This window comes from Siphateles boraxobius, unplaced genomic scaffold (assembly GCF_051911475.1).
Source record: "Siphateles boraxobius isolate OS27281-9 unplaced genomic scaffold, OSU_SipBor_1 9, whole genome shotgun sequence".
Classification (NCBI taxonomy): Eukaryota; Metazoa; Chordata; class Actinopteri; order Cypriniformes; family Leuciscidae; genus Siphateles; species Siphateles boraxobius.
This window is the reverse complement of record NW_027509219.1, coordinates 8979676-8995795: the sequence shown is the minus strand read 5'-3', so window position 1 is coordinate 8995795 and position 16120 is coordinate 8979676. Positions and strand designations below refer to the sequence as shown.

The 16120-nt window shown below is 38.2% G+C and overlaps 1 protein-coding gene across 3 annotated transcripts in view; it reads right to left on the bottom strand.

Annotated features, from left to right (window-relative positions):
* pdlim2 (PDZ and LIM domain 2 (mystique)) overlaps window positions 1-16120 on the bottom strand; it is a 70102-nt gene that overhangs the window by 19957 nt on the left and 34025 nt on the right. For all 3 annotated transcript variants that reach the window (XM_077223494.1, XM_077223496.1, XM_077223495.1), the window contains exons 5-6: window positions 15144-15292; window positions 11822-11894 (exon numbers count right to left, since the gene is read on the bottom strand). In XM_077223494.1, coding sequence (XP_077079609.1) covers window positions 11822-11894; window positions 15144-15292 — 222 coding nt within the window. The remainder of the gene's footprint in view (window positions 1-11821; window positions 11895-15143; window positions 15293-16120) is intronic.

Here is a 16120-nt window from a genome sequence, read left to right as displayed (position 1 = left end):
TCTTTATGCCCTGAACCTGGTCCCTTGTTTTTTCAAAAGTAAGCTGCACATTCACAGTGCGGGCGCCGAGATTTTGTACTGTTCTTATGATGAAATGTGAAGATTATGCGGACTGTCTGCAAGCAGAAGCAGAATGCAGACAAGAGAAATATACTTATAGCTTGAACAGTATAAGAAAGACTAAATTAATATACATAAATAAAAATAATAATAAACCTCTGGAATACAAAAGTGCTTCAACTTCCCGTTTTTTTTTTTTTTTTGTGTGTTGTTGGAAAAACAAAAAAGTTAAGTCTTACAGGTTTGAAACAACATGAGAGAGAGGGTATGATTATAAATTAAAAATATACTCATGTTGCTTCAAATCTGCATGTTTTTTCTATGATTTCTCTTTAAAGTGTAATTTTTGGAACAATATTTGGAGCCTGATGTGACAGAGCAAGAGAAAAATTCTTGGTTACCCCGACAATGTATGGAATGTTGCCAGTCCATTCAGGTCTATTTAGTTAAACTGCACTGAAAACCAGGCCCCATCTCTGCACGAGCAAAAACTACCCCATAAACCCCAGCAGGTTTAGGTCTTTCAGATCAGTTGCCATGGGACGGTATGGTGACTCTGATATGGTGACTAGAGGTAAACCTCTAGATTTATCAACAGCAGACTATTAGTGTCTAACACACTTGCAAAGTACAACAGAGCCCCCATGTTTTCAAGTCCAACCTGAAATAGTACTTTGTCCCGGTGGAGCATCTCAGGAAGCGAGAAAAAGGAAGAGAGGTGGGAGGAGGAAGACAGACCAAGCCAAAAAGGATTTTAGTCTGTGCTCTGACTGGAAGCGCAAATCTTATTATTTCTTCACCGAGAAGCAGTCTAAGAAAGAGAGGAAGCTGACTGGTAAGAGACTTGTTTTGAGGCTGGGACAGCAACTGATCGACCGTCTGCTGCGGGTCAAGCCTTTATTTGTGTTCTGAGGCAGAGACCGCAAGCGAGCGCTCCAGTGAGCCACACCCCCCGAGTGAGTGTGCTCCAGCATGCACAAGCGCACACACACACACACACACACACACACACACACACACACACACACACACACACACACACACACACACACACACACACACAATGGCCTGCCATCAAACACAAAATAGAGGGTGAGCCCATCTTTATAAGACCAGGGCCACTTCACCCAGCTGAACTGATTGAGAGAGATCTCTGAGGAGAGCATGCCAGTATTCTGCCACACTGAGTGAAAACAAGTGAAAGAAAAATATTTAAGAGAGGAACTTTTTGTAATCAGTAGTATGAATTTAATCATGACCATGACAGCTTAGCGGATATAGTAGGTCCAGTGACCCACCAGCATCAGTTCACTTCCATTCATGAATCCTCTCCCATGGCCTCATGGGACAGTAAATTGTCCATCGAATGCCCACTTCAGAATCTCGACAGAAGTAGTAGGTCATCTGGGGACTTTTCACCTACTGATTTTCGAATACTATGTATTTGGACATACTACTCTTCTGGCGTACTGTATTTCGCAGACTATATTGTAGGGAAGTATTTGATTTCAGACGCAGTGTACATATAGTATATGCAGGCAATATGGTCACCAAGTGAGCTTTAACATTGTATTTTTGTGCAAAATATTTAGTTAATCATTCTATAAGTCGAAAGCAGTGACAACAGTGTTTAAGAATGAATGTTAGTTGTATCAATTGTATTTGGTATGATGTGGTCAGTTTGTGTAGTGCGGTCACCTTAAATGTTTTCTTTCCAGATAAATACTGCTCTGTAGAAACTGCTTAAGTATATTTAAAAATATATTATGGTTAGATGACTTCAATTATGTAAAATGCTTTTCTTTAAACAGTAGCTTACATTGCAGGTATTTGAGCATGACTATTGTATCTATTTTTAGCTACATTAATTTAGCTCAACTTTTGAAAGCAGTTTCAGAACTTTGTCAGCACTGTCTGTGCACAGGTACTTGGGTAAAAGCAGGAATAAACTGTGCGATTTCAGCAAGGTTACCATCTCACACTGTACATGTAGATCACATACGATGTAAAGCCAAACCTCACGATTTATGTGCTCACACTCTACAGTCCGATAGTCGAGCTGCTACTTGATTGCTCACACTATAATGTGTGAAATATGCGCGATAACCACCGTGACGGGTTGCACTGATAGACAATAATATCGAGTATCCAGAGTCAAAAGCATCAGCTATCGATATTAAGAGGATTTAGCAGTTCAGCCTATGTATTAAAATATTATTATTATTATTAAGATTAGGCCTACTTTTATTAAATTGCTATTACAATTAATTTGCCCCGCAATAATTCATAGCACATAACCGACGCGCTGCAAGGATAATAAAAGTTTAGATGGATTAGCTTACTCCTCCTTGAAAATGATTTTAAAACATTTAGATATAATATATCCGAACCCTGCAATAATCAGTTATCAATGACAATTAAGAGAAGCTTTATTTCAAAAACAACTTGTTTAACAAAATAATCTTCAATTTTTGTTTTACTACGTAGGCCTATATGGGCCACAAGTGAAATATTACAAAAATGAATTGAGACAGTTATACCGTTATCAGCATATGTTGAAGTAGGATTTCTCGCTCTCGTCGTCTCTGAGAGAATATGCGTGGAAAGCTCGTCAGTTTTTACTTTCACATTCTGTAGTGAATAATTGACGGGGTAAGAGACTTCTTCCATCAGGATAACTCTCGCGCAAAGTTTGCACATTACTTGTGTGAATCCACAGACCGATTCATGGCTTAAATAGAAAAATGTCCAATATTGCCGCATTTTTCTTTATCACCAATGGCAAAATGATAAACAACGGTTCACATTTCCAGTGGTAATAAAATGAAGTAATTATTAAATAAATAAGTAAATAAAGTGAAACAAGTAAATTAGGCTACTGATCAAGAAAATTAATAGAGGTGCCGGTGTACACGAAGGTGGCTTGGAAGACGTGAGTAATGGTTTGCTTATTTTGCAACACGAACTGGAGGTAAATTGCAGCTAGTTTGATAGCTAGTTTATGGATCTCCCTCTTTTAATTTTCTTTCTTGTTGCATTAAAGATGAAATGGTTTAATTTCCATTTGCTCTGCTTCAACTGTGCGATACCCTCATGAGGGGAGACCAAAATTTCTGTCATGGCAGAAATTCATCTGAACATCCGATTGCCGGTTGGGAGAGGTTAATTGCTTCTCGCTTCCCTCAGTACACTGCACGACAAACATTGCACGACAAAGCTGAGAATCGACTCCCAAAAAAAAACATAAAAAAACAAGTCGCACAGGTCAGAATTTGGCTCAAAATCGAACGAAAAAGCACAGTGCATGCCCAGCTTAAACCAGCTTGGTGCATTGCTTATTTTTATCTGAACCCTTAAGCTCTTTCACAGGATGAGGCCTGCCACTATGGCAACCCTCAGCAACCACAAAACAGTCACCCACAGGCAACCCAGCTTGGTGATCGGGCACTAATAGCAATGGAATAGGGAGTGATCCGTTGCTAAAGCCACAAAGCAGGTTGGGCTGCACATCTCCCTCCCAAGAGTACCATAATCAGCCTGGGCATATCCTAATGGACTGAACACTTCTCTCCACCCACTGTTTTCCTCCTCAAGCTGAGTGTGCTGTAAACAGGAATATTCCCAAATGACAGATCTCGGCATATAAGCAAACAGTTTATTGACCGTATGATTCATAAATATGGCAAGAGCTGGTTGAAATCATCAGTTTGGTCAGTTCTCAGTTAGTGCATGTCTAATTTTTCCACAAGATGTTACATAAAAAGACGATCTCAGCCAAAATAAGCTGCAAAGTTGACCAAACGTTAGCTATGTTCCAAAACCTAGTGAACGGTCATTACCTTGCAAATGGTGAAAGCTTTATTCTCACGGTTACAAAGCAAAAGCATTTCTATAACAGCAGGCTCGACATAGGCTTTCAACAGTAGGTATGTTTCAATTTTAGGCGTCCTGAATTGAGAACCTATTAGTCATAGTACTATAAAATATCCCGCAAGCTTCAAAACTTTCTTGTTAGTCCAAAACAGCTTTTATTGAAACCAAGCTCAGACCAAGATGTTGTTGTCATTACGTCAAAGTGCGACGAAAAACGGCCTCGGCAGAAGATCAATGCCTACTTCATCATTGCCTCTTTAGCCCCGCCCACTGATTCACATGTTGTAGTAAATACGAAAGAGATGCAAGTACACAGGATTACTTACAACACTTACACGACATTACAACACTTAATTTAAAACATGACAGCAAATGATAATGTATACTTTTTGAAAAGGTTGAACTATAAAAAGAATAAGAACTACAATGTTCATAAATCTTTTTACAAGAAAAACAGTCATCTTGGTCAATTATAACTGGTAACTCCAAGTACTTATTTTAATATGAAAAACTACACAATCATATGGGTGTTTACTAACCAAGTCTTGAATGTGACGAGCCCATTAAAATGGAGTGTTCCAAAAAGAGTCAAAAACAGGATAGAAAATAACTACTTATTTAGCTTATTACTTTAAATTAGGATGTTTTTGATGCATTGTGAACCGAAACTCTCGGACTCTTCCATTCAGACAGAGGCGCCAGGAATTTAGTGATTCAGGATGCTCTGCTTTTATTGTTATTTTATTTCTTATGCATCTGTTGTGATTATTTTGACCATTATAATTACCATTGTGTGTGAAATGTGCTATGCATGTGTTTTTGCAATCCTATTGCAGTGCTATATGCACTGTGCATCTGATTAAAAATAGTTGGATTCCAGTGTTTTCATGTTTTTTTTCCCCCCCAATTGATCACATTTGTTTCAGTTCTACACCACCCCTTCCAATACTATAAAAATCACGTTTGCATAAAGGATATTAAGTCCGATTGAGTCATCAGTCCGGTTTTAAGTAAACATAGCTATACATTTATGAGGCATAACAGAGCTCTGGATAAAAATAAAAAGATGAATAAGCAATTTCTATAGGTTACTACTATAATTATTATACAGCCATAAAAGATAAAATAATTATCCGTTTGCCACTGTGATGGATTTTTAATAGATACGATAGTAAACTGTCTTTAAGAACTAATCATGTTTCTGCCCTTAAAAATCTGACCTTTAGATCATGATGATAAACTTTTACCTGACTTCCCCTTTGTATGTAATGTAGTGTTCGAAACAAGTGAAAACTCATGACTTTGATTGTGTGAGTGTAAAAATAACAAATACGGGAAATGAAACTAGACTGACGTCTAAACTTGAAACTTTTTGATTACCTAGGAACAAGAGAGCTTGTCTATGAAGAACCAATCAAATTGTGGGGAAATTATGTAATGTATCATGTAATTTTGCCATACCCTTATTCTATAAAAACTGTTGTATTTGTGTTTACTGGTGGGATTCTCTCTGAAATTTGTCTGAGATCCTCTGGCCGTGATTAAAGCATGTTCGAAGGCATTGTCTGAAGTCTGTAGGCTATTATACAGTAGCTGCGCAGCAAGTCAGGGTTAGTAGACTCAGCCACCGTCGATGTGTAGACGCGCTAGGGTATAGGGTTAGACTCGGCTGCCGTCGATTATGGATGCACTAGAGTATAGGAAAAAATCTACCACACCACTAAGGATTGTTACAAAGTTGATCATTGTAAAACCAAATTTTCATGAAGAAAGTTACATTTAATTTACATTGAATCCAGATAATTAAAGCAGTTTATCTCGTTCTATCAGATTTATTGAACAGAAACTTATGTTTGTGTGGCTGTCACTTGTATCGCACCCGACAGACATCTTTTTTAAACAATGAGTAGTTTACACCAGTATTTTAAGATGCTTTATGAAAGCTTACTGTATGTTGCAAAAGATTGTTAATAAAAAGGTTAATAATTTTCAACAGTCAGCTGAAACATGCCAAAACTCACATTTCTGAAAGGCTCCAGCTACACAGCGCCGCTCTGATCATACGGGTAGCATGAATACTGTAACCTGGTAATATGGGTGCCAGAATAAATACACAAAACAGGCCTAAGAGTGATGTAGCCATTATGTTCAAGCTTCTGGAATACTTTTTTTTTCTGCTAGAACAGGAAGTAGATTCAAAGGCACTTTGTGCAGTCTTTCAACAGAAACATGATCAGTCTTCCTCCTTCCTTACAACCCTTCTAGTCTCACTCATGTCTCATCGTCTATCACTCAGAGTGGAGAGGACGAAAAGGGAGCAACAGAGAGAGAAGTGGAAAAGAGGAGAGTGGTACAATGGCCGCCTCTGTGCCTGTACAGCTGCGTGAACGGGAGGAGAGGAGGGTCTGACCAAGAGAGAGTGAGAGTGAGAGAGAGTGAGAGAGAGAGAGAGAGAGTGAGAGAGAGAGAGTGAGAGAGAGAGAGAGAGTGAGTGAGAGAGAGAGAGAGTGAGAGAAGAAAAAATGAGACAGCAAGCAGACGGGATGAATAAGCGCTCCTCAGCCCATCTCCACCAGGCTCAGCCGCACAAGGACAAGCCTGTGCCTCAGAAGGGCGAGAAAACCAACACCACACACCTCGAACGATCTGCATCAGAGCCCTTATTGTACACGCCACTTTTCCCAGGATACTCTACACCCCCTCGAAGCAGGACTAATGGATATTCCTGCTATCTTTTCCTCCCTTAGCTCACTCTCTGGAGATTATACCTCTACCTGAACCAAACTTAAAGATCACAAAGGACCATTAGAGGAAAAAGACCCCATGCACCAGGCACAACTGGTGTACAGATGTGTGTGTATACATGAGTATGGATGTAACATGTACTGTAGTGTTGTGGAGTAACTGAAAGTGGAGACAAGTATTTCAGTAGCGTGAGGGTATAAGTTGTTTAAAACCTAAAATCAATGTTTTTTTAAATGCTACCAGTGAATTTGGGCATCACATTAAAATGTACAGAAAACATTTGATTTTAAAGATGAACTAAGTGACCAATAGATGGTGGCAAAGTCAGAAATTAACTTTTCCATCAAGGGGGAATATTTGATTTACAGGGGCAATTTTTTGAATTTCCTTTTTTAATATATCCGTGTTGTCTTATAATAAAATTATTGTAGCCTATTTATTTATTTAATTAACTCAACCAATCAGAACACTATAGATTGTTACCAATAAAATGATCTCCAAAAGTCATCTTTACACTGCAAAAGACTTAGAGAAGCTGCATCTGATACGGCATGTTCAATCACACAGACTGCTCAAAGGTAGCATACAACAATTTAATAACAATTTCACTTTAATGTGCTTAAATACAGTAGCTTCAGTGTATTTGTTGTTATTAGCTCATAGTTTAGCTAACTTCTTTTACAGAAAGGTAGATTGACTGAAACTTGTCAAGCTATAGTTTTAAAGTGTCCGACGCAGTGGTTTAGGTTGATCCAAACAACACCTGATGAATTATATATATATAAATCAAATGCAATAATTCAAGTCATTACACTTAATGCATCACATTTTTCTAATTAATGTGTGTTTTTACATTTATTCCAAAATTCTAAAATTAAAACCGTAACAATTTGAACAATAAATTTCATTTGTGAATTGATGTTCAGCTGTTCTTTTTAATAGTCAATTTATTTTCATCAGTCATTAAGCTTGGTAAACAATGTCACAGACACGATGATGTACCTTTAATTTCAGCAAGCTGATTGCTCACTAAAAAACCCAAGCCATAATGTTCTGTCATTTCAAGTTTGATTTTTTAATTAGTCTTCTCAATAAAGACATAATTTTGTTAATTCAGAACGATTTGTGAAAATGCAGGAACTAATATCCAATCATGGCGCTATGGAGGCATTGCCTCCTCTCACATGACTTTGCCCCATTCATTCTCAATTACTCCCCTTAAAACCCACCGCATGCTTTAGGGGGTCTGTTAAAAGTCAATGGCCTCTGGGGAGGCAAGAGAGAGGCAGACTCCCGCTGTAACTTTACCTGCGGGGGTCACTGTCGAACAGTGTTACTTTAGAAAAAAAAGTGATTTATACACTTTTTAATATCACATATTGTAATATTTCTGTTGTTTTAATTTTGCAATATGGATTTTCTCATCCAATTTTTTTGAGGCGGCACTGCCTTTCTTGCCTCCTTGGAGGAAACGCCCCTGCTAAAAACATGTACTTGTAAGTACAGAGGAAAAAAACTAATTTTGTGCACAGTGTGCTTTCCATTCATTTATACAGCCAAACCACACAAAACCAAGGAACTTTTTGCACCATTCATGCCACACAATTTCAAAATAATGTGTGTAAGATGTCGGAAAGATCACCACACACACCCACACACTCAAAAGCACATCTTTACACAGAGATTATGCCAAGACTGTTAAGTGCTGGAGCAAACTAAGACTAGAAGAATGCAAGTTTTCCCTGAAGAGGAAGAGAGGAAGGAGTAGGACTGAAGGGATTCCAGTCTGAGGATGAAAAACGAGGAGAGAGCTTGAACAGATCTTAAAATTCCAGTAGAAATATGTGAGGCAAAGATCCTAACCCTCTCTGGCATCAAAGTGCCTTTTGGGATCTAACAAATACCACAATTATACTAGAGTCCCCCACAACAGACCTTCATGACAGACGAACATAAAAGACTCTGAGCCCACTGATAGTAAAGAGCAAGCCGACTGTTTACGTGCATGTTTGCGTGTCCAGTCCATCTGACCACGAACGTGGCAGCAAATCAACCCTGCTGCTACACCTCATTGGCTGCTTTCTTGTTCCTGCCTTTCAGCATCATTTAATACAGAATTTCCCTTATATATCTAAATCATTGTTTGGCATGGCTAAATCCAGCCTTCATCCCTCCACTAAAACTGCCTGCTCTATAGCAAAACAATCTAAACAACAGATGCCGCTGTACCCTGTAACATACATGTTATGAGAGAGCCTGAGAAAGAAGAATGAGAAAATGTTTTGATTGTGCAGAGAGAGATTGAGGGCTATGAGCAGAAGGTGACGACCCTAATGTTGACTGGATTTGTTTCGGCAGTAAATTAGTAGGGTTAACTGGATGGCTGGCTTTGATTTATTGGGAGGCCCAAAGTTTGGATGTCTGTGGGTCAAAATAATAGCTGAGATATTTCATATATTAACAGTGGCATGCAAGTAGGGTGTCTTGAACATGATGGTTAAGGCTCCGTCTACACCACACTCTCCCAGTAAGCACATGTGCACTGGTGGGATGTCTGTGAGAGAATGTATGATTAGGGGCTGCAATATTGTGCCAACAAAAATCATATTGCAATTATTTTGTCATATTATGTGGTTTGAATTGTAATATGATAAACCTCTCATATTGCTGATGTCTAAAATCCAGGAAAAATAGAACATAACTAAATTGAAATAAGATGTGCAAAAGCAAAATAAAAAAGAAATGCCTTTATTCTAACTCAACAACAAACAAACAAAAAAAGTTACTTTACAGATGCTCACGCCTACATGCCACACATCAAATCAAAACATACCAGTTCTCCTTGTCTGAACTTGTGTACTACAACACTGAATGCAAGACCACTCTGCATCCGAAATCTAATACTTCCCAAATATACAGTAAAGTATGTGAAAAACAGTACGCCAACAGAGTAGTATGTCCAAATACAGTTAGAAAACAGTAGCCGAAAAGCACCTGGATGTCTTACTACTTCTGTCGCTTTCAATGGACACCTGGATATCCCATTAGGTCACAGGAGAGGACTTGTGAATGGCGGTAAAGCGACAACTGACGCAGTAGGTCACAATGACAACATGTCGGATATGCCATTTGGGAAGCATCATCAGTCTTAAATCCATCTCAAGTCTGAGTCCAAGACCATATTTTCAGGAGCATCGTCCTGGACTCAGACTCGAATTAGTTGTCTTGACTAGTCATAAAAAATATGATCTTGGACTCACTGTTCACATGTACCTGGACCTTAAAATGAACAAATCTCTTTTTTTGGTCCACTTCAATTGCAATAGTGTCTCCATGTTATGTCTACACTGCTAAATCTGTTGAGTGTCTTGGCAACACACATGCAGGACTGTATAAATCCAAATGAGATGGCAATCCCCTCTGAACTACATGAGAACAAGTAAATTATATAAAATAGTAAATTTAAACATAGTAAGTTTATTACTTTTGAACAAACTATTCCTTTAGTTCTCATTCTTTCTCCCTGCCTAGTTTTGCATGAATATTTTCACAGCATCTCATCTATATTGAGATGTTCTGTTGACAAAGGCCAGTGCTCAGTGTCACTATCATCATGCTGGCTTCTCCCAGACCTCCCATGAGTTTCGTTTAGAAGCATTCAAACGGTCATCTTTAAAAGGACCAAACATTTCTGACAGGGGAATTGGGATGTTATTGAGTTTAATAAGCTGTGTCATGGATGTGTGTTTATTTAACATCTACAGCAATGATAAAATGACTGGAATGTCTTCAACCATCAAAGGTCCTGGCTGTTTTTTCCTGCTCTGACATCTGCCTTGTAGAAACATATGTGGGACTAAGCCTTTTACTAAATAGCTGACATGTCTCGCAATAACTTTCCCACAAACTTTATGTGCTCAATTTTTGTTTTTGGGACAGGCTCTGGAACGCTTTCCCTTCAGATTATTGTCCGTTCTCCCATCCCATTTTTTATATATATCCCCCAAGATGCTACAGAATCAGCAGTGTGGCAGAGAATAGTGGAGCAGCACTAATAATAAGTACAATAAAGATCTCATGGGCAATGCACTACTTATGATGCTAATAAACCTGAGGTTAAAATAAGCTACAAGAAAGGTCAACCACATTGTTTCAATGATTTTCTAGATTAACCATTTCCAGGTTGTACTCCCATGAACATCAGCATAGTGAGGTGACCTTTTTGAGTTTATGTACTCACCACCCCCTATGAAAATATTGGAAATGCTAACCCTTTTATTGCAAACGGTATTTACGGATGGAAATCGTAATCTCATTTCCTGAGTGTGCGATCCTGGAGCTTGTTGTGAAGAGGCATCCCAGTTCAATTGTGCCAATGAAAACCTACTTTTCCAATGAAGTCATATATAGGCAGCAACTAAAGGGATTTATGGGCCAGATTTCAGGAGCAGAGCAAAGCAATCCTATTCCGTGAGAAGACTCAATGTACCATGTACTACGAACATGAACACACATGGAAGCCCCTCAGAAGCATTAGGCAGAACTAACATCAATTTTCCGCGGTAGATCCCATCAACATTGAAACTTATCAGACCTCATCTCGCCAACTCCACTTGCTCGTTTTTGACAACTTGTAATACATCCAGTACTGATTCACAAGTAGTATAATAATTGAATACGAGCTGCAAAATATATTTGTTTATATTAAAAATGTATAATCCTTGCAAAGATGATATCGATGACTCATCTTGTTCATATGGTTATATGCACATTTTTGTCTAATAAAATAGTCTTCTAAATGAGAATGTCATATCCTCCTAAATGAATGTGTTGTGTTTAGGACGTTGTGTTGTTGTCTTTCACATATGATTGAAACTGGTACAAGCAGAACCCTCAGTTTTTCACAACCTAAGACATCCTGCAATCAGTGCTTCAGATCTCTCCTCACTTCTGTGAAGGCTACCGGCTATTTAAAAAAAGAACAAGCCCTTCAGAATGTCCTGCCCTGACTTTGTTTCAATAGTACATACATCAACACAAAAGAATACTTGTCAAACCATTTCATGGAAACATTATTGGTTAATTTGTTCATCTGTCATTTGTTCTTGGGGTTTATATAAAAGAGTTCAGAGAGTGATTGTACCTGAGAGAGAGGTCGGGACAGTCTGTGACTCTGTACGTTCTTCTCTTCTGAGGACCAGGAATAGAGCTGCAGGCTGAAAAACAAACAAAATTTAGCTTAAGTACACCCTACAAAGAGCATGGGACATTTCTGAACTGGTGTTGAATTCAAGAACACTTTGAAGCAAACTACAGTTGACATGAAATGGGTTGCAGTTACATGAACTTGATCCATATATTTTTTAGTTTTTTAAACATTTCAGAAGGCAGGAACTGGACCAAGAACCTCAAGAAAAGTGAATAAGAATGTGAAACTACACAGACGTGTTAGAGAAAAACCATGAGTCACAGGCACTTACCTCTAACATAATTATTGTATAATATACACTACCATTATAAAGTTTGGGGTCAAGGTTTTTTTTTTAATTATTTTAACTAATAATGTTACAAAAGATTTCCATTTCAAATGTGTGTATTTTTTTTCTATTAATTAAATTCTTTAAAAAAAAAATGCAGGCACAACCATTTTCAACATTGATAATAATAATAGTCTGAGATCATCACTCACTTGTCATAAATATTACTTTAGTCATACTTTTACTGAGTTTTTTTTCTAATTTTGGAGTCTGCTCTTGGTGCACTTGCAAATTAAGTACATTAAGTAAAATTTACCTTTTGTGTTACACAGTAGAAAATAAGTAACACACACTTAAAAGACCATCACGAGGGTGAGCAAATGACAGAATGGGTGACTATCCCTTTAGCCTTGAAATGATAGAATTAAAAAAATAATACAGTGTTAATTGTAATGTACAACATTGATCTTATTGGCTGGGCGATATCAAAAGCAACAAGTTATTGTCTCAACACCATGCTGTGCTGTAATGCATTTGCCTGCTTAATCCAAAATTCATTAATCTAGTTCATAATCCATCGCTAAATCTAATTAAATGAGCTTCATCAGCAGTGACATGTGGAATGTGCTGCAGTCTGTCAGGGGTCAGCATTTACACTGTTAAGTCTGCGAAGAACAGGTAAAGAGAGATAGAGTGTGTGTGCGCGTGTGTGAGAGAGGGGGCTTCAGGAAACAGACAAGCGAACATTTCACCTGAAGTCAAGCACTGAGCTATGACCCATTCATCAACCATGTGCCGACTCTACTGGAAACCTGGTACAAAAAAAAATCTCCTCAATGAACTTCTTGAGGAAGAAGAAGAGTCTTAACATGTCTCCTGTAGAATAACTTTACACACTAATCATAAAGTTCCCATTGTCAGTTGAATTTAAAACTGCATTATTTTGTTCACCCAAAAATGAAAATAGCAAACAGCATGTCCTCATACCATTCCAAACCCGTATGACTGAGAATGTCCAAGCTGCTCTTTTCAATACAATGGAAGAGAATGTATTATTACATACCAATATACTCACTGAAAAGTCATTTTTCTTTCTTCTCCTTGGGCTAAAAATAACCGAGCAGCGGTACACTGTTAGCAAATATCCCGATGCTGCGGATCAACATTTAGATAAGTAAATATGTGCGGCACACTTTCCTCTCAGTAACAAAACAAACAACAACAACAACAAAAAAAACAAACAAAAAAATCACAGCAGTGAGAAAACAACTGTTAAGAAAGCATCTGATCATAGCGATATGTTTGCACCAGCTCTGCAATTCGGCACTATCCAGTCAAGTCACGTTATGTTATTGTTACCACGATAGCACTTTATTCAACAGATTGCTTTATAGCAAGCAGCTTTATAGTATTAAACATGAAAAAAAATTAGTCTGTCAAGTAGAATTACAAATATAAAGCAGCTCTCCAGTGTGTTCATGTTTTTAATCACATCTGACCTCGATGGGCTGAACAGGAGAATTAAACCAGAGAAAATGTACACGTCATATGCGGAGCCCCAGAGCACACCAACTGTACCAGTTACGTAATCGTCACAGACCAATGGTAGTTTGAAGGTGTTTACCAGTGATAGCGAACATTTCTGGAAAGTGTGCTTTGGCAGGAAGTTTCGAACTCTAGAAAAACTACAAACTAACTTTGATGTCATTTTGAACAAAATCAGTCCAAAACAGACCAGTTTGTTCTTTGATTCCTAAGTATATCAGGGCCTTTAGTCAAGAATGACTTAAATTTCAGTCTATTCTAGATGTCTGTTTTCAGTTTAATGTTTCATAAATAGCTTCGGGTCTGTAACTAAAGAGAAAATATCGTATGGGTTGGTGGAAAAACAACTGCAGTGTTTTACCGTTGCGGTCAACAATTTATTTTTAAGCGAGTTCGGGAGGAATTTATGTGACTTTTACACCCGTTTATCCATCCAAGTTTCATAATTGGTAAGTATGTGCTTTTTCTCTTTTGCAGTTGCTCTTTTGCAGTGTGCTGACTGCCGAGGGGGCCACTGTGTCCTGATGAAACTGTGTTTGTTTGCTGATCGTTGCATGCAATCCTAAAATACAGCATATTGCAAAAAGATATTTGCTGTGAGAAACGGTTTTCGGGTTTGTGTCGGGCTTTAAATGTAATTGTACTGGCCAATTCAGATTAACCAATCTCGGGTACGGGCTGAGTTCAGGCTTCATTTTAAAGCCTGTGCAGACCTCTAGTCAATCCCTCACTCAAATTTAACATATACCTTCAGGAGACTTGGAATACAGCACAAGAGTCCTTTGGCCCACTTTTATAGTGTTCCTGGAGCTTGAAAGCCGTAGTTACAATCCACTTTCAAAGCATGTAATAAAGCAGCTTGTACATTCTCCTAAATATCTCTTTTTTGTTTTCAACAGAAGAAAAAAAACATTTGCTGAAGGTCTTAGTATCAACTAATTTCAGTCATCCAATCTACTCTGAATTAATGGATTGTATTTTCTTAGCAAACACTTGTGTTACAGAAATACTCTTCTCTGTTTGTACAGCTGAACATTTGAAGTAATTAAGTAATTAAAAGCACGGTACAAAGCATCAGTCATGAAAACATCAGCCGACTGCTAGAACATGATTCGCTAGAATCTTCATGGAACATTAATCCTAATGGAATCTGCATTATGCAGGTGTCATAACACATTTCATTACTGCATTACGCATGCTTCTACAGTGCTGTCCTTCACATTATCAATAATACTGAAGGACCACAAAGAGAAAAAAAAGCATGCTTATTTAAAATGTCCATTAGTGGATCAAGGTACAATACTAAACTCTATGCAAGTATATAAACACAATGTTTGGTAAAAGCACTGCCAGCAAGCAATCCTGTATAAACATAAATCCATCTTGTTGTGTTACTGCTACAGTAGCAAACCTCAGTACTCTACTAAAGTTGTTCAGTTGTACCTCTTATTGGTGGGTGTGATGTTGCCCCCTTTGCGGTCGGGACTGGGTGGAGGCTCAGGTGAATATGGGCCAGGAGACAGAGACGCTGGGCTGGAGATGGTGTACTCTCTGTAGTTCTGGTTCTCATCTCGACTCACCTGCACAGCCTCCTGCACATCCAAAAGCGAAAAAAAAAAAACACAGATCAGTAACAGATCCTCCGCTTTGAATCACATAATTTTGACTGGTAAACACAGGGTATGTTGATCAAATGTGAACATGATGTGGTGACGACTCATGAATATTCCATCTAGCCTTGGGCCTTCAGGTCTTGCTTCTTGTTAAACCCTCACGTGTGCCTTCTTCACAATGTCGTTTCTTCACAAGTTCTCACAAGGTCGTACGGAAGGACTACCGAGACTTATGGGGCTCCCAATCCTTCCGATCATAGTATCCGTTACAACAGAGACCCGTCAGCAGCCCCTTTAGCATTTAAAAGACAGGAACTCTGTCTGATTTATAACACTCCCAAGTTCCTTTCTCATGTCACGGATGCAGACATGCAGAATTATTGCTGTACAAAAATGTGAAACGTGAAAAAAATAATGTCTTATTAGAGCTCAACCTGACAAACTATAAATCTTTGATAAGCAGATAGTGGTCCACCTTCTCTTAATGGATACCAGGCATGCTTCAAATCTGAGAGATCCAAACACTAAGCCTTGGGTCAGTGGTTCAGTAGAGTAGCACACTCACGACAGGCCTGTAGCAGAGATGGACTGCCGTTTTGTTGCTTCTTGCACCCAAAGCAACATTTTGAAAAAAGAAAAGTATATGCTACTTCAATATAGTATACACGACTGTTCTCACCAAAGCTGCATTTATTTGATCAAAAATACAGTAAAAACAGTAATATTGTTTAATAGTATGACAAATAAAAAATAACTTTTCTATTTTAATATATATATATTTCTCAAGTAATTTATTCCTGTAATGGG